The sequence below is a fragment of the Cryptomeria japonica genome, chromosome 9, assembly GCF_030272615.1.
Source record: "Cryptomeria japonica chromosome 9, Sugi_1.0, whole genome shotgun sequence".
Taxonomy (NCBI): Eukaryota; Viridiplantae; Streptophyta; class Pinopsida; order Cupressales; family Cupressaceae; genus Cryptomeria; species Cryptomeria japonica.
The window spans coordinates 547,403,242-547,429,953 of NC_081413.1; the positions used below are offsets into that span (position 1 = coordinate 547,403,242).

General features: G+C 36.5%; 1 protein-coding gene across 1 annotated transcript in view; it reads left to right on the forward strand.

Moving 5' to 3' along the window:
• Positions 1–687: 687 nt before the first annotated feature.
• LOC131060991 (DNA-directed RNA polymerase II subunit RPB2) overlaps positions 688–26,712 on the forward strand; it is a 31,965-nt gene continuing 5,940 nt past the window's right edge. The window contains exons 1-11 of the mRNA XM_057994489.2: positions 688–1,329; positions 23,659–23,880; positions 23,992–24,282; positions 24,747–24,944; positions 25,300–25,364; positions 25,580–25,666; positions 25,768–25,888; positions 26,015–26,059; positions 26,160–26,297; positions 26,386–26,458; positions 26,615–26,691. Of these exons, the coding sequence (XP_057850472.2) occupies positions 1,024–1,329; positions 23,659–23,880; positions 23,992–24,282; positions 24,747–24,944; positions 25,300–25,364; positions 25,580–25,666; positions 25,768–25,888; positions 26,015–26,059; positions 26,160–26,297; positions 26,386–26,458; positions 26,615–26,691 (1,623 nt within the window). The 5' untranslated portion in view covers positions 688–1,023. The remainder of the gene's footprint in view (positions 1,330–23,658; positions 23,881–23,991; positions 24,283–24,746; positions 24,945–25,299; positions 25,365–25,579; positions 25,667–25,767; positions 25,889–26,014; positions 26,060–26,159; positions 26,298–26,385; positions 26,459–26,614; positions 26,692–26,712) is intronic.

Below are 26,712 nucleotides of genomic sequence, written 5' to 3' on the forward strand. Positions count from 1 at the left end.
TTATCAAGATAAACATCAACATATATGAACTAGGATATAAATTACCATATTTAAAGACATCATCTAAATCACTTATTTCAAAATAAAGAACTTAAATTTTTAGATACCAATAAAAAGATAACATTGTATCAAAAGTAATTAAGAGTATTGTTACTTAAAAAATAAATTACACTTACTATAACATAAGAATACTAGTTACCCCGGTGTTCAAATTATCATTCACTCCTTGTTCACCCAACGGTCCAATTACTATCTTTAAAGAAACCAAAACAATGATAACTAAAAGTCTATTAATAAATTTCACATGTACCAATAGCTGCCTACTTTACTCCCACTAGTTAGAATTTTTGGACTTTAATTGAAGGAGTTGTGCAACTTTTTTGACACTCATAGCGCAAAACTAGGAGACATATTTGCATTAGTATTGACCATTTTTAAAGTGGTTGTAGTATTATTGGGACATCTTTAAATAGATATGAGAAGACACTTTGAAATGCTCACTTTTTAACCCTCACACCTTCCAACATATATCACTTCCACAAACTAAAACAAGATTTAAACAGTTAAGTAGCATATAAAAACAACAACAAAAAATATCTAAATCTGATGTACCCATTAGAATATATGAATGCTGAAAATTAGCTATAACCACAATGAAGGTGTACAATCCAGCATCCTTCACTCCAAATCGAATCTAATGCACCAGTTCTTCTTGGATAAGAGACAAGTAAAAATGGCATGACGGTGTAACTTTGACCATTGCAAACTTACATAAAATCAACCCATCTAACGGATGTAGGTTAGTCGCAGGAAGTCGGTTGCGAAAACGGGCAAGATCATCGATACATATTGCCCGCGTTGAACTGTCCAAGGCTTATAAGTGGCGGCGAAACCCCATTAACAAATCTCTCGAACCCTTCTCCTGTCTTTCCAGTCGCACTCGATTCAATCAAGTTCCCCAGCAATAGGAAGAACAAGAGCAGGGCAAAACAAAGGTTTTGAGTGTCCATTAAAACGGCAAAGATGTATGCCGTGGAGGACGAGGAGTATGGGAATAACAGTGTGAGTGTGAACGAGGAGGAGGATGGAGACGGAGAGGAGGAGGTTGAACAGATGGAGGTGGACGATGGGAGGGAGGATATAACCCAGGAGGACGCATGGGTGGTGATCAGTTCCTACTTTGATGAGAAGGGTTTGGTGCGACAGCAGCTCGACTCCTTCGATGAATTCATTCAAAACACAATGCAGGAAATCGTGGACGAGTCTGCGGATATCGAGATTAAACCGGAATCGCAACATAACCCTGGAAGACAAGCCGACTTCACTGAGGTGATGTGCACCATTTACTTGTTTGCCAGGGACATAACAAGGACATCAAAATTAGAAATTAGGGCTAAAGTAGTCCATAAAAAATACTGCAAGTTCATAATAAGGACATCAATTCTTCTGTTAGAAAGAGCTTATGGAAAAAACTGTGAATTTTGTTAGTCATTGATGAACAATCTTATGGACTGTGAAAACTTATGTACTTTTATCAATTCTTTTGTTCCGTTGTGGATTATGGACTTTGTTACAGCTCGCATGCTAGTTCTATGGGGTATCTTTTGTGCAATTTTGTTCAGAATTGTCCCTTTTGTTCCTATTCCCTGTGGGTGGGGCAACAGCTTTGCTGGTTTTAGAAATCAAGATCCATACTCAGCTCACAGCTATGCTTGCTATGGTTACTACCTCTGTCTTTAACAGACATACTGTAGTTGTAGTCCGAAACATATTATAAAGGGCATCTTTAATCCACACTAAGAGCAAGTACAAAGCCTACACAGTTATAGCAATACCACCCTCTGGCTTATCAAACAATAGACAACAGACTTAAAACAATTATAAGTCCGAAACATATTATAAAGGGCATCTTTAATCCACACTAAGAGCAAGTACAAAGCCTACACAGTTATAGCAATACCACCCTCTGGCTTATCAAACAATAGACAACAGACTTAAAACAATTATAACAACACCATTCCATGGGTTATCAAATAACTAACATCTGATCCAAAACAATTATAGCAATTCCATCCACTGGCGTATCCAATAACAGGCGAATGTTGTTGACACCCTCTGGCTATCAAACAATAGACACTAGACTTGAAACAATTATAAATTTATAACGATTCCATTCCATGGCTTATCAAATAACTAACATCTGATACAAAACAATTATAATAATTCTATCCTAAGTCACAGGTTCGAATTCGAATTCGAAGTTCGACAGCTTTGAAATTCGAGGGAAGTTCGATGAGGAAAAAATTCAAAATGTATAAAATTCGAATTAAATTTGTCATATGTAATTTTAAATTTTTTTTAATAAATATATGTAATATATCTATAAAATTGTCTAAATAGTTTAACATTGATAAATAGATTTGTAATCATTACAAAAAGCTGACATATTTATAAAATATAAACCATAGGAAACATATGCTAGGACACGAATGGCGGCAAAAACGGCAGGCAAAAATTGCAGACGAACTTCTCCTGCAGGCTGCGACTACCGCGGGTCCGCGACTTCTCCTGCAGGCTGCGACTCACGGCAGACTGAAGATTCACGTGGCCTGAAGACTCACGGCAGCGGGCAGACTGAAGATGTGTTTCAACAAATGTTGGCCTCTCATTTATAAAAAAAAAAACCGAAAGAAATCTTAAATCGTGATTTAAAAAATATTAACAGAAAAAAAAAATCACTTTTTTTGACCAATCGAACTTCAACGAATTTAAACGATTTTTATTGCATGTTTTAAATTTCGACGAATTTTGAACTTCAAGGATGAAATTCGACCGAACCTGGTGACTTAGATTCTATCTACTGGCTTATCCAACAAGTGGCAAATGTTCTTGAGAATCTTGACACCAATAGATAGGAAGCTGCCAATTGGTTTCTCCCCTCAAACAATGGCAAATCTCTCTCTTTAATCTCCCTGCTATGGGTCAATTACTTAGTATATCATTGGTCTCACACACAGAAGTTGGACCTATAAAGTTTTAGGATGAACGTTCAACTATTCTTGCAAGACATGTTTGCTTGCTCATACACAAGCCCAAGGAATTAATAGTTATCCTGACAAATACACTCTGATTTGAAGGAGCAAAGATACCTACAAATAATGGGTTGAATAGCTTACAAAGATTATTAATCTGTCATTAAACAAGTGGATACCCTCAAAGATTCAATTATCAGCATTGATAATATTTATATGAAAGTATACGACATCATGAAAGAAAATGGCCGTTAAGCTGCAAAGCAACTGGTATTAATTATTTTTACACCTTTTTCTTTTTTGTTTGTCCCATAGACCTTACTGGGTCTCTCACAAACATTAATAAAAATGTTCCATTTCACAAATTGGTCGAGTCAGAAAGCATGAGATTCAATCCATACATATGGGCAAAACCCTTCATGCCGAAGCTTCCATGAACAGGTCTTGAGTCAACTTAGACAAATTGGGAATTTTCTCAAATGTAATGCCAAAGTCCCATCAAATAGTCTTTTCAATCAACTTCACAGCATAAGACCCTTTGGTCATTTTGTAAATATACTCATAGGGTTTCAGTATAAATGTGTTGCAAGGTGTGCGCCCTTGGTCTCCTTTTACCATGCAGCGTAGTGTTCGGGTTTGCGACGTGGCTTAACCACCTGCCATGGATTCATTAAATCTCATGGTTGTATCAGGCATTAATAGGTCGATCTTTCGGTGCAACGGCAACCGTGTTTCTAGCAAGTGGTATCAAAGCCTAGGTCACGGGTTTAAACCCTCGCTTGCGCTGGAGGGGGATTGTTTCAAGGTGTGCGCCCTTGGTTTCTTTGTGTTGTGCAACGCAGTGCTCGGATTTGCGACATGGCTTAATCACCTCTTGACTCATTAAATGTTACGGCTGTATTGAACATTAACAGATCAATCTTTTGGTGCAACGGCAACCGTGTTTCTAACAAAATGGTGAGGGTCTTTGCCATCCAGCTAAAGGCATTTTCCATGTAGGATACATCAAACAAAGAAAATAGCTGGATCATTCAGACTAAAGAAAGCAAATAGTTTTCTAGATAATTAGTGAACTTAGCTTTGGCTCTCAATAGAGGAATCAAGTTCTCAAAACAGGTTGGAATAATAAACAGACAACTTGCAATAAACAAAGAGCACATCCCTACATTTGAATGCCTGGAGATTTTAATGAATTGAAAAACATAGGTTGGCATATTGGAAGAGAATGTTGCATAAACAGTTAGGTTGGCTGGTTGAGTGGTCCAAAATTTTTTGGGCTCTTTTTTCTATGGCTATCTGAATGGTTTTTTCAGAGGGCCTTATTGCAACAACAGTGCAAAATGAGACGATTTTTTTTTCTCTTTTTTAAAGTCTAGAGTTTGGGCTGGAGGCCTTACCTATTATAGATTTGATTGAAGTAACCAAATCCGTTTTTGTTTAAGCTAAGTCCAAGAACACATGCATATGGGGTTTATGTTAAAGTTTATGAGTTAGATGATATTTTAAAATTCAATACCATATTAACCTTTATGGGTCTAAGGTAAAAAGTATTAATAACCTTAGGCCCATAAAGGTAATGTGGAGGGTTATGTTATTTTATGATCCCACTTTGTTTATACTGTTGGCAACAGTTAAATAACCTTGAAGATCTTTTGCAGAAGCTGATGACTAGAGAATTCCATCATGTAGTTTTGATCTTTTAACACAAGCTACTAACATGTAATACTTCTCCTTTCCTTTTCAATGAATTTCCCTAGTCCAATTCTTTCTCATTTCAATAAATTTCCCACTTCCATTCCATCTATTCGATAAAGCTTTTGTATGCATAACCATATTAACGCTAGTGGTTGCTTCTGTTCTTACTCTAAGTGGTCTGGCCTTTGCTAGGAAAAATCTCTGCTATAAAACATGTGTGAATTTAGTTCAAATCAGAAAAATTCATCTATTACTAGTTTTCTTTGTTCTTTGAACTCTCTGTAAACAAAAAGTGAATTTACAAAAATTATATAGGAAATGTTCTGTTGTTTAAGCAACGCCTCAGGGAGACATACGATGTCCCCATATGTTCCTCTGAGACAAGTACATATTTTTTAGGTGGGAGATGACAGTGATGTGTTAGGGTGTGAGTTTCCAGCTGACCATGGCATTATATACATTGGGCCGTCCCCCTCAGAACAATGCTGATTCAATGGTTAAGTAAGAACGTAATTACTCTGCTTTAATGAAACTATATTTTCATAGTATAAAAGTTGTTATTATTATTCTCTCATACATTACTGATTTTGACCAAATAGAGCAAATTTTATTTATCTTTATATAAAACTTTAAAACCATTTTCAATTTGCGGAAACCTTTGAGAAGTCATTTCTCCTTGTTTAGCAAGGAATGACAACATATTGTCTGTAAAGATGTGGACATCAATAAAATAGAAAATTTTGAAAATTCTCATAATTTTCCTTAAAGATTAAATATGAACAAAATACTTCAAACTCAAATTACAATATCCATCTCATCAAGAGGAATAATACATTAGCAAAACCATAAGGTCAAATTTTATCAAATAATATGACCATAAGGTCGATTTCATGAAATAATAAATACAATGATACTATATAACAATGTTGCCTCTGGTTGCCATGAACTCTTCTCCATCTGCTTCCGTGAGACAAAAATACGATTCATGTGCTTTTTCCACCCAATCACGAAGCAAATGCTTCACCAGTGCTCTTCATGTACAAAGAGATCCCGACCCTTGCGAAGGTACCTAACGCAATCTGGAACCTTCAGGCAGGATGGAATCTTAGTGTAGCATGATGCATCTATCTAACATTTCACATATGAACATGCAGTCCTATCATCATGATATGGCAGGGAGTAAAGTAAACCAATCATCTAGTATCAAATGATCAGAAACAGCTTTGGCCAGAGCATTTAAGCCAACTATCAGCAGGCAATTTAAGTGAGATCTACCCTTCCCTGTTTTCCTATATTTGTCACTTGTCCATTTATCATACATAATTCCACTTGAAATAAAGATAAAACCTACCTTCCCTGGTAACCACTTGGATATAAATTTGCTACCTTCCTATATTGGGAGGTTCAGAAAAAAATCCCTAAAAGTTAAAACTAACATGTCTTCCCATTCTTATCATTATCAACTTGATAAATTATTTACCAACTTCATGTAAATATGTAATAGGGGAAGAGCACCAGTAGCTGTCATAGCTAACTTTGCACGCCCACAGATCCTAAACAGTACATCGGATTTTGACGATTTTTTTTAGTTGTCTTCGTATGCGACTTAACTGCTTATAGCTATTGTTCTGGCTTCTAGGTTGTAACGATGCACATTGTGGGATCAGTTATGCTCACAAAGGTCAAAAAGTACACATTTCAAAGTGTTGCCTGATACCTAATTAAAGATGTTCCAGTAACCGTCCACTGAAAATCGCCAGTACTTGTGGACAAATGTCCCAATAGTTTTGCACAAATGTTCCAAAAGTGGTGCACAAATGGGCCAATTATGAACAAAAATTGACAAAAAGTGATCGGCTATTGGTACATGTGAAATTTATTAATGGGCTTTTCAAAAATTGGAACTATGACGGCTATTGGGTGCTCACTATGACTATAAGTGTGCGGTTATTGGAACTATGATGGCTACTGGTGCTCTTCCCCTAGCAAACTTAAATTTTCTCAAAAGATTTAAATTATAAATAAAAGAAACAACAAAAAAAATTCCATAGCAAGGAAATTTCTTAATGAGCACTCCATTATTTTCTACAATATATTCTCCTTCTCGACAAAATGAATCAATAAGTTGTAACAATGCTTTCTTTTTTTTCTATTTGAAAATGATCAAATTAATATATCACCTCTATTAATGTAATGTCCCCACTTTTTAATAGAATTTAATAATAAATGATAATAATAAAATTAAAATATTAAAAATTATATTAAAATATTAAATAATATAATTAAATATGATTAATTAAAAATTAATTAAGTTAATGAAGAGTCAAAAGACATGAAAGGAAAAGTTGTGACTCCCTCAACAATGAGATATAAAAGGGAGAAGAGATCCTCATTTGAGAGGGGGGATAATTTGGAAATGAGAAGTGCAGATCTGATTTAAGTAATTAGTGTAAATCTGATTATGAAAGGCTGCGTCCCTTTCACGTCCCTTTCAAAGGGTAGAAATAATGAAGAGTTGTATTCTTTCAAAGGGTGCTAATGGTGAAAGGGTATGTCTCTTGCCAAAGGGCATACATGATGAAGAGGTGTGACCTCTCCCTCAAATTGAGAGATATAAAGGGAAGGAATCAAAAGCGTCTAGTGACATCACCATTGATTAGATCAGATCAGAATTGTTATCAAGTTACAGGGAGTAACATTTGTGTTCTTGGTGGTATGCATGGGGATGTGTTTAATATGTATGCTTAGTATATGAAGCCTGATAAAGTTTTTATGCAAAATCTAGTAATAATATTGATATAAACTGTAATATGTATGACAGTCATACTTAATTTCACATATATTCATAATACATGAGAAGTTAGTGTACTTATAGTCTAAATCATGTTATTACTGTTAGTATTTAAGAAGATGGTTAAGTCTCAAGATAGGGTGGGGATCAACAACCCATAAGTCTTGAGGGTATTGACCCAGGGCTTGGATCTGTAAACTTTGAGGGAACCTATTGTAGTTGGTCTCTAAGCGCTTTGGTAACATACGTAAACCATTCTCCCTTAAAACTGAAGTAGTAGCAGGGTCTGATATCTATATTAATAATGAGGAAAATAGATAAGCACTTGTTAATAACTAATTGAAGAATATCAATCAATTTTAATATATTGAAATAGATCAGGTAGGGGACAATTTTATTATTATCATTTATTATTAAATTCTATTTCAAAGTGGGGACATTACAATTAAGTATGAAAAGTAACAATTCTCTTGCAACTCAAATCTGAAACAAGTATGACATGATCTCCTTTCATTATACAGAAAATTCAAGATAACATTCTCTGAACCTGAATGCAATTATTATAACTCAGTTAATAATTTGTTTACAGTCAATACAAAACTAAACTTTATTCATTAAAAAATAAAATAAAATCTATAACTCTCACTGTTATAACAGCTAACAACTAATTTATAGTCAATACAACTTATAAATTCTTTGGTAAAACTCGAATCATAAATGATTTCTGAATAAGATAGGTACTGGAAACGGATTAAACAGAGTTTGCAGCCACGCACTTATATATATAATTATCGAATCACAGTGCTTCCTATGTTATAATGATAGGGTGGTATTGGCTGTACTGATTGCTCAACATTAGCCTAGTAACCAGAATTAGGGGAGGATGCAAAACGTGGGCCTAATACCTCATTCACACTGTAGCATAGGTAGTTTCAGCAAGCATAATATGTAATGAGGATGAAGTCACAGGATTTTAGCTAGAAAAAAATCGCTATGTATGCAAAAAGAGTAAAAACAATTGCAACACTACTTAACTTTGAATAGGGCGCAACAATTGGCTTAATTCACAAGATCAGGGCAGTTACAGAAATTAAGTGGTATTTCAGATTTCAGGCGCAGCCAAGGAAGATTACGTCACTACAGGTTTCTTATTTAGAACATCCTATCTTGAATCCCGTTTGCCAGAAAGTTAGTTATGCAAGTGAATCGATGGAAGCATAAACAAGACTAAACAGTATATTTGATACAGAACTAAGTTGCCGGTTTGGGTTCAGATTCGAAGAACTGGTTCGCCAGTATGGCAAAATTTTGAAATAGGGTTTGGGTTCGTTAGTACAAAAACATGTAAATTAAGATTAGAATGCAACATAATATCATATAAACAACAAAAACACCATAAACTTGTAATCATAGCATCGTGATCATAGTTCATACCATCATAGCATCATATACTTCAAGTTCAACATCAACATAATATCATTAAAATGATAATATCAAGTTCAAGTATCATTGTTTCAAAATTCAACTTGCAACAATTGCAACTTTATACTAAGTTTAAATCATCTAATGGATTCTTCTTCTTCTTGCAATAGCAGTCAAGAATAGCACTAAGAAGATGAAAGACTAATTGCAAGTCAAGAATAAATGCAGTAGCAGTAAAAAATAACAGCAAAAGTCTTTCACGGAAACAACTAATGCCATTGAAGATGATGAAGAAGAAGAAGAATGAGCAGTCAAGAAAGTGAGCTCAGGAAATTGAATATTTTTGTTGCTTTTCATAAGCCAACGATTGTAAATCATAATGAGCTAATGCATGGGTATTTTGCTGTTGTGATTGAGCATTGCTCTAGTACATTGTATAAGGTTAACAAGATATCAGAACTCAATTGTTTGTTGCTCTGTTTTATCTTGCTTCAAACATAAAAAATTTGAATAAATCTATCAATTGTCTGTTGTTGTTCTTAATAATATGAAGTCTTAAACTTGCATGATAACTTGCAAAACAATCACACAAATTTATAAGTTTGAATTCATTGCTATAAATTTTATAAAATTTTGCAAAAAAAAATGTAAATTTGGGCACCCAGGTGTCAGGTTTGCCTTGGACAAACTAGCTTGCCTGTGTATGAACCTTGGCCGAACGCAAAGGCGAACCAGACCAGAACCCGAACCCAAAACGAACCAGACCAGTACTAGACCTGAACCCGGCGAACCCTGCAACTTAACTTTTCACATGTACTATAACCCTTATTTATGTTAATTTTGGATCAGACTGTAGCAATATAGATAGCAATAATAGATAATCAAATCAACGCACACAAAGAACACCAAAATACCCTGGGAAAACCTCCCTCTTCGAGGTGAAAAACCCAGCTATAAATCTCAGATCTTATTATGCAATAATCAGTAAGTATCTTTACAATTTCGCTTCAACACTTGAAGCATTCAGAACCAACAAACTATGCACAGTAGTATTATGTCTTCAAACTAGGGCGAACACAACAATGAAGAACTTTTCTACAATACACAAGATGTTCGCTACCACAAGGAAGTTCGCTGACTCTTGAATCGAGTTCGCTGTTCCTAGGATGAAGTTTGCTGTCCCCAAAAGTAGTTCGCTGACTCTAGAAGATGATTCATTGAATGCTGCTGAAAAGATCGCTGAATGAAGATATTCACTGATCATAGGATGTATTCGTTGTATGAATGATTGTATTGATACAATGATTGATGCCTTGTATATATAGGAGACTTAGCCCTCTAATTCACCTAAGTCGGCTTGCAAGGAGAGCACATTTAATTACAATTCAATGCATTAAGATTGGCGCCAAAACAGAATTAGCCCCACATGTTACAAGTGACCTCAACATAGGTCAGCCCCAACACGTTTTGATACAAGTTATGATTATGCATATGAGATGTCGCTAAGGCCAATGGTCAATTAGTCACTTAAACGTGCTAGGTCGGCCCTAGAAGGGATCCGACCTAGCTATAACATCAACATTCCCTCTTAGCTAGGGAGGAAACCTTCTCAAGATCCGAGTCACATGTGACAATCACCATGGCTACTCCCATGGATTGAAAACAAATGAACTCAAGTGCTCATCACGCAATCGTGATGTTGTCATCTCAACATGATGTTCACCATAGCTACTCCCAGAGGGTGAATAAACACAAGTGCTAGATCATGGAATTTCTTCAATGACATCCACCATACCTACTCGTAGAGGGTGCATCCACCATGCCTACTCGCAGAGGGTGGAAGAGGGCTTTCACCTCAAACTTCTCCCAGAGAAGAGTGCATTACCACCATGCCTACTTGCAGAGGGTGGAAGATACATCTCAATGTATCACTGATGCTGAGTCTCCCTCTCAGCTAGAGCTTCATTCTCCACTGTTAGTTTTACATTCAGATTAACAATAAACTCAGAAAATAGATTTAGTAACTGGAATTTGATTATTTTCTTGTTAGAGTTTTCAACTAAGTTACCGGTTCGGGTTCCGATTCGGGTACGGATTCGCAGATTCGGCAAAAAAAAATTCTTGGGTACGGGTACGGGTTTGGGTTCGTCCGTACACACACACACACACACATATATATATAGATATTTTAATTATATATATATATACACACACATATATTATCTATATGTTCAATATATACAATCCATACAAAAATAAAATATACAATGTGACTTTCCATACATAAATGATAAATGATAAATCACAAATCCATAACTGCCAATGCCAATAAATATTCATATATTGCAAATGTAATCAGTAAACTAATAACTAAAGTCTAATATCATATTCGTAATTTGCAAAAAAGATAATATTCAAGTTTCAAGTCTTTTTTAAAAAGTCATAAAGGGGCGAATTAGAGTTTTATTATAAAAAAACTATTTTAAAAAGTCTTTTTTTAAATTGTTTTTTATTGTTTTTTGATTCGTGGGCCCCATTTTTGGGAACCCATGGGCCTGGGTTCACGCGGGTCCTCCTAGGTTCGACCTGAGTTCCTCCCAGGTCCTTCCTAGGTGGCCAGGTTCCCCAGGACCCACAGGGAACCCGGCCACCTGGGAAGGACCCGAGAGGAACCCAGGGAGAAGCCGGGGAGAACCAGGACCGGGCAAGAACTAGGACCCTGACCCAGGCCAAAAGGGGAAGAACTGGTATCTTAGGTTTTCAACTTAGTGAATGACAGAAAGCAAACAAAAATGATACAAGACAACATTACCCTGAGAAAACCTCCTAGGAGGAAAAACCCAGCAAGGAGATCCTCAGATCTGATTATGAATTATACACAATATTTTGATTACAACACTTATCTTTCTAGGAGGTTTGATATGACCACACTTAGGGCTGATGTAGAAGGCTAATCAGTATCAGGTCTACACCTCAGATCTGCACTTTCGTCTTCATCAACCAGCAACCTAGTCTGCACTTTTGACACCTTATTCTTGACAACAGTTCGCCCCTTTCAATGGAGATATCCACACCTAATGTTTACACCTTGGCAGCAGATGTAGTTTGCATTCATGCACAACATATAACTGACTAAATTCGCTTCAACTTTAGAGCTAATTTGCATTTGTAAGGGAAGATTTTATGTAATAAACGAGGTCAAGTTGTTCTTCATTTATATGTGGCAAGGGACCTATTTGAGGCCGGCTTGGTGCCAATTCTTTTATTTATTTTATCCCTTTTTGTGCGATATGTCTTTTGGGTTATAGGGTCAGCCCTATTAGAGGGAACACGTTTCCCTTAGAGTGGCGTGTGAGAGGGGAGAGGAGCCCAACCCTTGGCGGATTCCAATGTTGCCTTAAGGCAATTGTAATCCGCATTCCAATGTTGCCTTAAGGCAATTGGAATCTGCATCCTACCTAGTTACAATCAACACTCCCTCTTAGCTAGGGAGGAAATAATTACATAATCAGAATATCATAATTTTCCATCTTGCACACAAGCAAAAAATGGATTACATAATCATAATGTTGTAGTCTTCCATCTTGCACACAAGCATAGATTGGAATTACATAACATAATCTTCCATCTTGCACACAAGCATAGAATGGATCCATCTTACATTGCCCGCAGAGGGTGGAGAGGATCTTTTCTACCATCTTACATTACCCTCAGAGGATGGTTACATTTGCTCTTCTCCCTGAGAAGAATACCACCTTGTATTGTCCGCAGAGGGTGGTTGATACAACACAATGTATCACTGAGGTTGACTCTCCTTCTCAACCAATGTTTAATTTTCCACAACACCAAGTCTATCTCTGAAGTACACAAACTTCACTCTCGACAGGGGCTTGGTACGAATATACGCAATCTGATCATCAGTATTGACATACTTCAGCTGAATGGCCCCTCTTTGCACCATATCTCGAATGAAGTGAAAATGAGTCTCCACATGTTTTGACTTGTCATGAAACATCGGATTGACAGACATCTTTATACAACTTTGATTATCACAATGAATAACTGTAGATTCCCAAGGTTGCCCAAACAACCCAGCAAGGAGCTTACGAAGCCACACCGCTTCTCTAGAAGCAACACTTGCTGCAATGTACTCAGCTTCAGCTATACTTAGTGCTACTAAGGACTGTTTTCTGCAAGCCCAAGAGATCACTGCAGATCCTAAGCTGAAACAAATGCCAGAAGTGCTTTTCCTGCCCTTGACACTTTTTGCCCAATTTGCATCTGAGTAACCTTTCAGGGTTATTGGAGTGTTAAGTGGATACTTCAACCCATAACCAACTGTGCCTCGCAAGTATCTTAGGATGTGCTTGGCTGCAACAAGATGAACATGTTTAGGCATGCTCATGAACTGGCTGAGAGCATTCACTGCATAGCATATATCTGGTCTAGTGTTAACTAGATACATCAGGGATCCAATCAATTGTCTGTACTCAGATGGATCTGCAAAATCGGAGTTAGCTGCAGAAACACTCAACTTCATTAAGTTAGATTCCATAGGAGTAGACATGGGTTTACAATCCATCATTCTAAATCTTTTCAAAATTTCATTAGAATACTTTCCTTGACTTAAGAAAATTTCATTAGATCTTTGCCATACTTCTAGTCCTAGAAAATAATGCATTAGACCTAAATCTTTCATTTCAAATTTTGAAGCTAATTCTTTCTTACATCTAATGATAAGCTCATGTTTACCAGTAAGAAATAAATCATCCACATATAAAACCAGAATTAGCATTTCATCATTGGATATTTTGAAGTAAATGTTAGAATCAACATCATTCTTACAAAATCCTAAACTTAACAAGTATTTATCAATTCTTTCATACCAAGCACAAGGGGCCCGTTTGAGGCCATATAGAGCTTTCTTCAATCTGCACACATGAGTATCTCTTTCATGAATCTCATAACCCTCAGGTTGTTCAATATAGACTTCTTCCTCAATGACACCATTGAGGAAGGCAGTCTTAACATCCATTTGATGTAGCTTCCAACCTCTAGCTACAGCAATAGTTGTTATAGTTCTAATAGAGGTATATCTAGCAATAGGAGCAAATGTTTCTTCATAATTTATGCCTTCCTTTTGAAAAAAACCACGAGCTACAAATCTAGCTTTATACTTTGGGTCTAGGCACTATGTCCCAAACATCATTCTTCATCCATAGCTAGATTCCAGGCATGATGGTTCAAGGCTTCTTCAACATTGCATGGCTCAGACTCAATGAGATTGCTCATCAATGCAACATAGTTGGAAAATACTTGAGGTCTCTTGCTTTCTCTGAAGGTGCCACTGGGAGCTGCAAATCTTTCAGCTTCTTGAATGGTGTTTCTCACCCAAAGTGACCTCTTTTTGCCAACAACAATGTCACTAGGTATATCAGTGGGATTCATGGGCTCATTATGCTCTTCTTGAGGTGGAGGCTCAACAAACTCCCTCTGAATCTCAAGGTTAGTATCAATATTCATATCTTGATTATTATTAACCTCATCAACAAGTGAACCTTTTGATTTCTTAAAAGCAATATCTTCTTCAAATATAACATGCCTACTTACCTCAACATACCTTTGACCTGGAATGTAAATCGTGAAGGCTTTGGAGGATTCACTGTATCCAACTAGCATCCCCTTCTTTCCGGAAGGCTCCAACTTAGTTCGCTTTTCTTTAGGCACATGAACAAATACATGACTTCCAAAAATTCTCAAGTGGCTGATGTCAGGTTTGGATCCTGTTAAGGCTTCTTCAGGAGTCATATTCTTTAGAACACGGTGGGGACATCTATTCTTAATATATACTGTTGTTCTAGAAGCCTCAGCCCAAAGAAAAGTCTGCAAGTCTTGATCATGGATCATAGCCTTTGCAGCCTCAACAATAGTCCTATTCTTTCTTTCAGCAACTCCATTTTGCTGAGGATTGTAAGGAACACAAGACTCCCTCTTAATTCCTGACTCGACACAGAAGTTATAAAAAGTATCAGAGGTATACTCACCTCCATTGTCAGACCTTAAATATTTAATTCTTTTACCAGAAATGTTTTCAACCAATGCCTTAAATTCTTTCAATCTACTTAAGACTTCATCAGATTCTTTAGTCTTTAAGAAATAAATCCAAGTTTTCCTAGAGAAATCATCTATGAAGATTACATAGTAGAGACATCCACTAGGAGAAGCTACAGACATAGGTCCACATAAATCAAAATGAACAAGTTTTAATTTTTCTTTAGCTCTACTTTCACTTCTATGAAAAAAACTTTTAACATTTTTACCCATAGCACAACCTTTACAAGTATCATCATGAAATTGACTGAGTTTAGGCATACCTTTAACTATCTTTTCGAGGGAAGAAAGAGCTTGAAAGTGTAAGTGTCCAAGCCTTCAATGCCATAGCTCACATGATTCAGGGGTGTTCATTAATGAGGGCTTGAACAGGGTTAGTGGAGAGCTTATACAAACTATCATATCTATTTCCAATAACTCGAGCAGATTTAAAACTAGATTTTTTAGGCCAAGCAAGTACTTTACCCTCAGAAAATGCTACTTGATAACCTTTATCTTCTAGAGCAGAAATAGAAATTAAGTTTCTTTTAATTCCAGGAACAAATAAGATGCCACTAATGTGAAGTGAAATACCAGAATTTAAATCTAAAGAGTTAGTGCCAGAACCTCTTATTGAATATCGAGCATCATCACCAATTACCACATGTAGACTGATATCCTTTTCTACTAAGTCTGAAAGATGCTCATGATAGCCTGTGATGTGTTTGGAAGCACCATTGTCAATTAGCCATGTTTTACTATCTGAGGGTATGCTGTTTGACAAGGCAGAAATGAATAAGAAGTCTTCATTTTGTTCTGAGACCTCATTTAGGTTGGCTTCCCTTTGCGAGGCTTCATTCTGACATTCTTTAGCATTGTGACCGAATTTGTCACATCTAAAACATCGAACACGAGAGAGATCTCTTGGCTTCTTCCAAGAATTCTGAGAACTGGGTGGTCTGAATTCTCTATTCCTCTTAGGATTATTTTTCTTCCAATTACCACCTTTCTTGCATTGGGTTGCAAGCATATGCTGATCATCCACTTGAGGACTCTTGAGTTTTCCTCTTGTGGCAAGGCGAGATTCCTCATGAAGGCAATCGTTCTGAAGACGATCAAAGGTTGGGACTTCAGATCTCCCACTTATGGATTGAATGAAGGAATCCCATGAGTCTGAGAGACCATTCAATGCGATCATGACAATGTCCTTGTCTTCTATGTCATGACCAATTGTGCCTAGTTGATCCTTTAGTTCAGAGATCTTCATGAAGTAAGACATAACTGAATCTTCCTTTGCCATTTTAATGTGAAGTAATTGTTGCCTTAATGCAATTGCTCTATTGAGGTTATTGATCTCATAAATACCTTCTAGATGTTTGAATATCTCTTTGGCTGTAGTGAACTTGGAGATAGAGGTGACAAGGTGATCTCTGACTGAGTCAATGATGAGCTTTCTGGCTTTGAGGGCATTCCTTTTAAACTGCTTTAGTTCTTCTTGATTTGTGGGCACAGTCAGCTGTTTGTCTTGCACAAATTGAAGGAGATCATCTTCCTCAAGAGCAAGTAAAATGCGGACCTTCCAGGCAGCAAAGTTAAGTGCCCCTTCAAGCCTATCTTCAACTTTCAGTCCTGTCATTGTCTCGACAGAAAATGAAACAGCAATTGGAATAAAAGACTACTGAAATCTGAAAGTTAATATATATAACCTAGGGCTCTGATACCATGTTAGTTTTACTTTCAGATTAACAATAAACTCAGAAAATAGATTTAGTAACTAGAATTAGATTATTTTTTGTTAGAGTTTTCAACTTAGTGAATGACAGAAAGCAAACAAAAATGAGACAAGACAACATTACCCTGGGAAAACCTCCTAGGAGGAAAAACCCAGCAAGAAGAGATCCTCATATTTGATTATGAATTATACACAATATTCTGATTACAACACTTATCTCTTTAGGAGGTCTGATATGGCTACACTTAGGGCTGATGTAGAAGGCTAATCAGTATTATGTCTGCACCTCAGATCTGCACTTTTGTCTTCATCAACCAGCAACCTGGTCTGCACTTTTGACACCTTATTCTTGACAACAGTTCACCCCTTTCAATGGAGATATCCACACCTAATGTTTACACCTTGGTAGTAGATGTAGTTCGCATTCGTGCACAACAGATAACTGACTAAATTCGCTTCAACTTTAGAGCTAATTTGCATTTGTAAGGGAAGATTTTATGTAATAAATGAGGTCGAGTTGTTCTTCATTTATATGTGGCAAGGGACCTTTTTGAGGTCGGCTTGGCGCCAATTCTTTTATTTATTTTATCCCTTTTTGTGCGATGTCTTTTGGGTTATAGGGTTGGCCCTATTAGAGGGAACACGTTTCCCTTAGAGTGGGGTGTGAGAGGGGAGAGAAGGGCCCAGCCCTTGGTGGATTCCAACGTTGCCTTAAGGCAATTGGAATCTGCATCCTACCTAGTTACAATCAACATCCACAACTCCAAGCTTATCTTGAAAGTATGCAAACTTCACTCGAGCAAGAGGCTTGGTGAGAACATCTGTTGTTTGCTCATCAGTGCTGATGTACTTCAGCTGAACAACATTCCTTTGCACCATATCTTTGATATAGAGATACTGGATTTCCACATGCTTTGTTCTATCATGAAACACTGGATTAGCAAAAAGCTTCACACAGCTTTGGTTATCACTATGGATAATCGTAGGCTCCCAAGGTTGTCCAAACAATCTTGCAAGAAGTTTTCGAAGCCACACTGCTTCTCTAGCTGCCACACATGCTGCAATGTATTTTGCTTGTGCAGTACTCAATGCCACTGAAGACTGTTTCCTGCTACACCAGGAAATCATAGCGTATCCCAAGCTGAAGCAAACTCCAGAAGCGCTCTTACGATCAATGACATTTTTTGCCCAATCAGAATCAGAATAACCTTCCAAGTTCAGTACTGTGTTGGAAGAGTACTTCAACCCATATCCAACTGTGCCACGCAAGTATCTCAAGATATGCTTGGCTGCAACTAGATGAATCTGTCTAGGTTCACATATAAACTGACTGAGAGCACTCACTGCATAGCAAATATCAGGTCTATTGTTAACTAGATACATCAAGGATCCAATCAACTGCTGATTCCAAGATCTGAACTAGCTGCAGAGTCACTCAACTTCTTCAAGTTAGATTTCATAGGAGTAGATGTAGATTTACAATCTAACATTCCAAATCTCTTCAAAATATCAATGGTATATTTTCCTTGACTTAGAATAATCTCATTAGGTCTTTGCCATACTTCTAATCCTAGAAAGAAATGCATGAGACATAGATTTTTCATTTCAAATTTTGAAGTCAATTCTTTCTTACATCTAAGAACGAGATGATCTTCTCCAATCAGAAATAAATCATCAACATATAAAACCAGAATTAACATCTCACCATTGAATACCTTGAAGTAAATATTTGGATCAACATCATTCTTATAGAAACCTAAGCTTACCAAGTACTTGTCAATTCTTTCATACCAAGCACGGGGAGCCTGCTTAAGGCCATATAATGCTTTCTTCAATCTGCATACATGAGACTCTCTCTCATGGATCACGAAGCCTTTAGGTTGCTCTATGTAAACCTCTTCTTCAATAACTCCATTGAGAAAAGCTGTCTTTACATCCATTTGATATAACTTTCACCCCTTAGCTGCAGCAATAGCAATGATAGTCCTGATAGAAGTATATCGAGCCACAGGGGCAAAGGTTTCTTTTCTAATCTATGCCTTCCTTTTGAGAGAAACCACGAGCTACAAACCTAGCTTTGTATTTCTTAATACTTCCATCAACAACATGTTTAATTTTAAACAACCATTTGGAGGATACAACTGACTTACCTTTGGGTCTAGGCACAATATCCCAAACGTCATTCTTGATGATAGACTGATATTCTTTATCCATAGCATTCTTCCATGCTTGCTGGTTCATGGCCTCTTCAACACTGGAAGGTTAAGACCCAATGATGTTGCACATCAATGCAACATAGTTGGAGAACTTCTGAGGTCTCCTACTTTCTCTAAATGTGCCACTTGGAGCTGCAAACTTTTCTGCTTCCTGTACAGTGTTTCTTGCCCAAAGGGGTCTCTTCTTGCTCACGGTAATATCTCTAGGCTCATCATTAGGATCCATAGGCTCAACTGGATCATCATGTTCTTCAGGTTCTATAGACTCCCTCTGAATCTCAGTATCACGATCAATATCCAAGTTTTGAGGATTATCATGAATTTCATAGTCAATCTCCATGCTTGAACTTTTGGACTTTTTGAATGCAATATCTTCTTCAAAGGTAACATCTCTACTAACCTCAATATACTTTTGACCTGAAATGTAGATTCTAAATGCTTTGAAGGTTTCACTGTAACCCACAAGAATTCCTCTCTTTCCTGAAGGTCCCAACTTGGTTCTCTTCTCTTTGGGTACATGAGTATATACTGGACTCCCAAAGATCCTCAAGTGGCTGATGTCAGGTTTGATGCCTGAAAATGCTTCTTCTGGAGTCATATCCTTCAATACACGGTGAGGGCATCTATTCTGAATGTATACTATTGTTCTAGATGCTTCGGCCCAAAGAAAAGTTTGCAGGTCCTGATCATGAATCATAGCTTTTGCAGCCTCAACTATAGATCTGTTGTTTCTTTCTGCAACCCCATTTTGTTGAGGGTTGTAGGGAACACAAAACTCCCTCTTGATTCCTGCCTCAATACAAAAATCATGAAAACTACCCGAGGTGTATTCACTTCTATTGTCAGACCTTAAAACTTTAATTCTTTTCCTAGATAGATTTTCAGCTAAGGCCTTAAATTCTTTGAATCTACCTAGTACTTCATCAGATTTTTTTGACTTTAGAAAGTAAATCCACGTTTTCCTAGAGTAGTCATCTATGAAAATTACATAATACAAGAATCCACTTGGAGAAGCAATAGACATAGGTCCACATAAATCAGGATGCACAAGAGCTAATTTCTCTTTAGACCTACTTTCACTTTGACAAAATGGACTCTTAGTGTTTTTACCCATGGCACAACCTTCACATGTATCATCATGAATATGACTAAGTTTAGGCATACCTTTAACCATCTTCTCTTGGTTAGGAAGGGCTCGAAAATGAAGATGTCCAAGTCTTCTATGCCATAGCTCACTTTGCTCAGGGGCTTCATGAATGAGAGCTTGAACTGGACGAGCTTAAGCTTATATAGGCTCTCATACCGATTCCCAATGACACGAGCTGATTTGATGCTGGACTTCTTAGGCCATGCAAGAACTCTTCCCTCAAAAAATGCAATCTGATAACCTTTATCTTCCAATGCTGATATGGATATAAGGTTCCTCTTGATTCCTGACACAAACAATATATCACGGAGGTGAAGAGAAATTCTAGAATCTAAGTTAAAGGAAGTAGTACCAAAACCTCTTATAGAATAGCATGCATCATCTCCAATGATCATGTGTAGGTTGGACTCCTTCTCCACCAAGTCTGAAAGATGCTCCTGGTAGCCGGTGATGTGTCTAGATGCTCCACTATCAACCAGCCATGTATGACTGTCTGTAGGAACATTGCTTGACAAGGCAGAGATGAAGAGGAAGTCTTCAACATCATTCTAATTTGAAACTTCATTTATGTTTGCTCCTTGTTGCTTTGGCTGGGATAAGCAGTCCCTAGCATAGTGACCGAACTTGTCACACCTGAAACACTTGATGTGTGAAAGATCCTTCTTCTTCTTCTTTGAATTAGGGGCTGGATTAGACCTTTGGTCTCTATTTTTCTTGAAATTGTTCTTCCAATAGCCTCCTTTCTTCTTGATGGACTGGGCAGCAAGAACATGATTGTCTTCACCATTAGAGCTTTTAATAATTCCTCTTGTAGCCAGTCTTGATTCCTCTTAAATGCAATCAGCACGGAGGCGGTCAAACTTGGGAAATTTGGATCTCCCACTTATGCCTTGAATAAATGGCTCCCAAGAGTGAGGAAGACCATTTAATGCAAGCATGACAAGATCTTTGTACACAACTTCATCTCCAATGGCGTTGAGCTTTTTTCTTAATTATGAAATCTTCATGAAGTAGGTGATGACTAATTCTCCCTTTGCTATCTTGACTTGATGAAGTTGCTGCCTCAATGCAAGTGCTCTACTTGTGTTGTTGATCTCATACATGCCTTCCAAAGCCTTGAACGTATCCTTGGCTGAAGACATCTTGGAGATGATAGGTGCAAGATGATCTTTCACGGAGTCAATCAGAATCTTCTTGGCTTTGACAGCATTCTTTTTGAACTGAAGTAATTCATCTTTGTCTTCAGGCACATGCTGATCCTCTCCTTGCACAAACTCCAGAAGATCATTTTCTTCGAGGGTGACAAGGATTCTGAATTTCCAAGAAGTGAAATTCAAGGCTCCTTCAAGTCTGTCCTCAAATTTCAGACCATACACCATCTTGAATGCTGGAAGATGGTGTGAAGAGGATGCTACTATCACAAAGTTTGATCACAACTGAGTCAACCTTAGCTCTGATACCATGTGAATTTTTGATCAGACTATAGCAATATAGATAGCAATAACAGATAATCAAATCAATGCACACAAAGAACACCAAAATACCCTGGGAAAACCTCCCTCTTGGAGGTGAAAAACCCAACTATAAATCTCAGATCTTATTATGCAATAATCAGTATCTTTACAATCTGGCTTCAACACTCGAAGCATTTAGAACCAGCAAACTATGCACAGTAGTATTATGTCCTCAAACTAGGGTGAACACAACAATGAAGAACTTATCTACAATACACAAGATTTTCGCTGCCACAAGGAAGTTCGCTGACTGTTGAATGGAGTTCGCTGTTCCTAGGATGAAGTTCACTGTCCCCAAAAGTAGTTCGCTGACTCTAGAAGATGATTCGCTGAACACTGCTGAAAAGATCGCTGAATGAAGATATTCACTGATCATAGGATGTATTCGCTGTATGAATGATTGTATTGATACAATGATTGATGCCTTGTATATATAGGAGACTTAGCCTTCTAATTCACCTAAGTCAGCTTGCAAGGAGAGCACATTTAATTACAATTTAATGCATTAAGATTGGCGCCAAAACAGAATTAGCCCCACACGTTACAACGGACCTCAACATAGGTCAGCCCCAACACGTTTTGATACAAGTTATGATTATGCATATGAGATGTGACTAAGGCCAAGGGCCAATTAGTCACTTAAACGTGCTAGGTCGGCCCTAGAAGGGATCCGACCTAGCTACGACATCAACAATTTAACCATTTGTTTATATAATTATCTTTTATTCTCCAATGCAAGGAATCAAGGAGGTAATAATTTAAATTAGAAAACTGGCTGTCCTATTAATACCATTAACGTAAAATAAAAAGAGTAATTCAGTCAATAAAAATAGATAATTCCATTTATTTGCAATCATTCATGAATATTTTTCCCTTAGTATCTTTAATAAAATAATAATAATTCAATAAATGAATAATCATTTTAAAAGAATCTAAATTGCATGCTTAAATTCAGAGTTTGAAATATTCTACAAGCAATAAGATAAAGGTAACATAATTAAAATTAAACATACATATTTTTTAACAAACACTTCAAAATCAATCATACATGAAATTAAACATTTTATTTTTAAATTCAACCCTACTTTAAATACTAGACTATATTCCAATAGTAATTTTTTCTCTAATTAAATCAAGCAATATTTCACTTCATCATATTATTTCTCATAATTCAAAATTAAACTATCGAATCTAGTCATTTTATTGAAATCATGCATTATGCAACTATTTGAGTGTGTGCAAATTCCATCACACCATCCAGTGGCGGAAAGCCAGGTGACCTCTACCTGGACCACATTCTCACCTTCACAGCTGTCAAAGACTCATGAACTCGAATTTGCATTAATATGTCAGCACACAAACCCATAATAAACATTGTAATTTACATGCATTTTAAATAAAATATAATGATTAGTTCATTTAATAATGCATACTCAGAATATTGAAGAGAAGTCGATGGTCAACACATCAATTTTTATTCTAGTATCTAGTATGTCGATTATGTCCTACCATTAATAATAATAATGTCTAAATAAAATTTGGGGTTGTGACATTGCCCAATGAATAGGCAGTTTTTGTAATGTCCATTTGTAAGCTATCAATATAAGATATACCAATTTATATACTTTCCAATAAATGGACATTTTCTGATGTCATTTACAAGCCTTTAATACAAGGTTAACTATTTTTTCAGAAAAATTGATTGAAGAAGTAATGTACATCGATCAGAAAGATACTGCTGTAAAAGTCACAATTACGATTTAAATCTGACTTAAAACATTATGATGAGCCATGACGACATCGTATAATTTCCTTTGCAATATCCTCATTTCCTGTCCTATTTTATAGATGTAAAGCCAAGTTATTGAGTGAAATGGAAACTTAGATCTCCCTTTTTATAATACTCGGATTTCTGCCAATTTTCAAACTAATGTTACTGGTACGTGGTCTAACATAGATTACCTTGACTTTTAGAGGCAAGCAAGGATTTAAGGTCATTTTTCATGTGTTCTTTTGCAGACTGTTTTCAAGATAAGCTTCGGTCAGATATATCTTAGCAAACCTATGATGACAGAATCTGACGGGGAAACAGCTACTTTATTTCCCAAAGCAGCTCGGTTAAGGAATTTGACCTACTCAGCCCCATTATATGTTGATGTCACTAAACGTGTTTTCAGAAAAGGACTCGACTGTGAAGAGCTAGCAGAAAAACAAGATCTTACGAAAGTTTTTATTGGGAAGGTATAATTTTCTGACCTATAATTTTGTCTTATTGTCAGACATTGGAGAATCTCCTTTTGAACTTTTTTCTTTGTTGTATGGTAATGCTTAGCTGTTCATGTCTCATTTCAGGTGCCGATAATGCTGCGTTCTGCATATTGCACATTATCTCCAACAAATGAAAAGGATCTCCATGAGCTTGGGGAGTGTCCATATGACCAAGGTGGATACTTCATAATAAATGGCAGTGAAAAGGTTCTAATTGCTCAAGAAAAAATGAGCACAAATCATGTCTATGTTTTTAAGAAACGTCAACCGAATAAATTTTCTTATGTTGCTGAGGTGAGGTCTATGGCCGAAGCACAAAACAGGCCACCTAGTAGCATGTTTGTGCGCATGCTTTCAAGAGCAAGTGCCAAAGGGGTGAGTTTGGGTTAGCTTTCAACTATGCATATAGGTCATTGCTCCTCTTTCAAATTCATGATTCGGTTGTTATTGTGAATATGATTTATGAATTGTTGGATAGATAACAGGAATTTGCATATGTTGTAGCATTTCTTTGAATTTGTATGACTGTCTTGGAGAGGAAATGTTATAGTTGGTTGTGTTTCAAAAAAGAATGCATTGAATAATTATGCTAAACATCAAAACTTGTTAAACATTTCCAAGTAATATCTATACACTAGTGGGTAGCTAAAAGAACTTATGTAGTGTTATGTTATTCTATTAGGCAATTTCTTGATAAAGTACTATGAGGGATTATCATGACACTTTGGAATTTAATGACATTTTTGCAACAATCTTACAATGTTTTATTGTATATTTTCTATCCTTATTTTATGTAGTATTTCTTATGTGCTTTTCTTATCAATTTTTATGTCAATCAGGGTTCATCTGGGCAGTTTGTTCGAGCAACATTGCCTTATATTCGTTCAGACATTCCAATTATTATTGTTTTTAGAGCCCTTGGGTTTGTTGCTGACAAAGATATTCTAGAGCATATATGCTACGACTTTAGTGATGCTGCAATGATGGAGTTGTTGAGACCATCATTGGAGGAGGCATTTGTAATTCAGAACCAGCAGGTTGTTTTTTTATTATTTCCGAATGCTTCTTTACTTGTCAATGTCAATATTGTCAATTGTATTCATGCAATCCAGCTTTGCAAATGAAGATAGTTGAAGGTAGTTTGGATCTTTATCTATGATCATGTGTTCTAATGTTATTGGAATGTAACATTCTATTGCAACCAAGCAATAATAAGATTTTAGGTGCATACAGAGGAAATTGCTAGGTACAAACTTTATATCTATTAAAATTTGACAGGTGACTTGTTAAGCCATCAGACTATATTATGACAGGGGACCATTCTATGGATGAATGGTTTGGTATTAAAGACGTAATTTGTATTTACCCAATTAATTCTTATGTTTTTAATAGGTTGCCTTGGATTACATTGGGAAGCGAGGGTCAACTGTTGGTGTTACTAGAGAAAAGCGTATAAAGTGAGCCTTTTTGAGAATAATCTTTGCAACTAGATGACTATTTGTCTTCAAGAGAACTTATAAATCGAGTTTTTTTTATATTTATTGTTTCATTAAATTATTCCTGTAGTTTCATATTCTGTTTGGATTATTATGCCCTCTTGATAAAAAATATCTGACTTATACTCCAACATGAACTTGCTCCTGTACAGCTGACTAACAATTAGATTTTGCAGGTATGCCAAAGACATTCTTCAGAAGGAAATGCTGCCTCATGTTGGTGTAGGAGAGCATAGTGAAACTAAGAAAGCTTATTTTTTTGGGTTGGTAATAACTATTTGCTTAATGTTCTTTACTCTATAATAAACAATCCTATTTAAGCCTGAGGAATCACAGAGAACTGACAGTTCATATATGTTTTTAGATACATCATCCATCGACTTTTATTATGCGCTCTTGGACGTCGACCAGAGGACGACAGAGATCATTATGGGAACAAAAGATTGGACCTAGCTGGGCCTCTACTTGGAGGGCTTTTTAGAATGGTTTGTTAGATTTACCATTAAAAAAATGCACTCTTGATGAGCTCCCATATGATATACAAATTATTAAGAACTGCTTTGTTGTTTGATCCTTAGGAATGTCTTATTATTTTTTTTGTTTTTGTTTAGCTTTTCCGAAAGCTGACTAGGGATGTGAGGTCCTACTTGCAAAAGGTTTGTTTTACTTTACCGTATTGTTTCACTCTGCTTCTAAATTGTTTGAAGATATTTTTTCATTTTATAGAAGCTTTCTGATTTATGCCACTTTGAGTAGTGTGTTGATTCTGGGAAAGATGTGAATCTGCAATTTGCAATTAAAGCAAAAACAATTTCTAGTGGCCTAAAATACTCCTTAGCTACTGGAAACTGGGGTCAAGCAAATGCAGCAGGTACAAGGGCTGGAGTGTCACAGGTACTATTGCTGTCGTAACACAAATTTCTATATTAATTTCTGGCCCAATGTAATATTAATCAGTTACTCTTCTTGACTGTTGATAAAGGTTTTGAATCGTCTGACATTTGCATCAACCCTATCACATTTACGAAGGTTGAACTCTCCAATTGGACGTGAAGGTAGAATTATGTACATTAGTTTAACACGTACATTTTTTACTGAAATATACATTGTCCAATCTCATCATATCATCTTGGTAGTTTGGTTGGTAAACTATGCACAGCATAATGTGTTTCTGAATTTTGATTTGATATAAATGTACTTTCTTTGTATAGGTAAGCTGGCAAAACCCAGACAATTACATAATTCACACTGGGGCATGATGTGTCCTGCAGAAACTCCTGAAGGACAGGTGAAAGCAATTTCCAAGTTT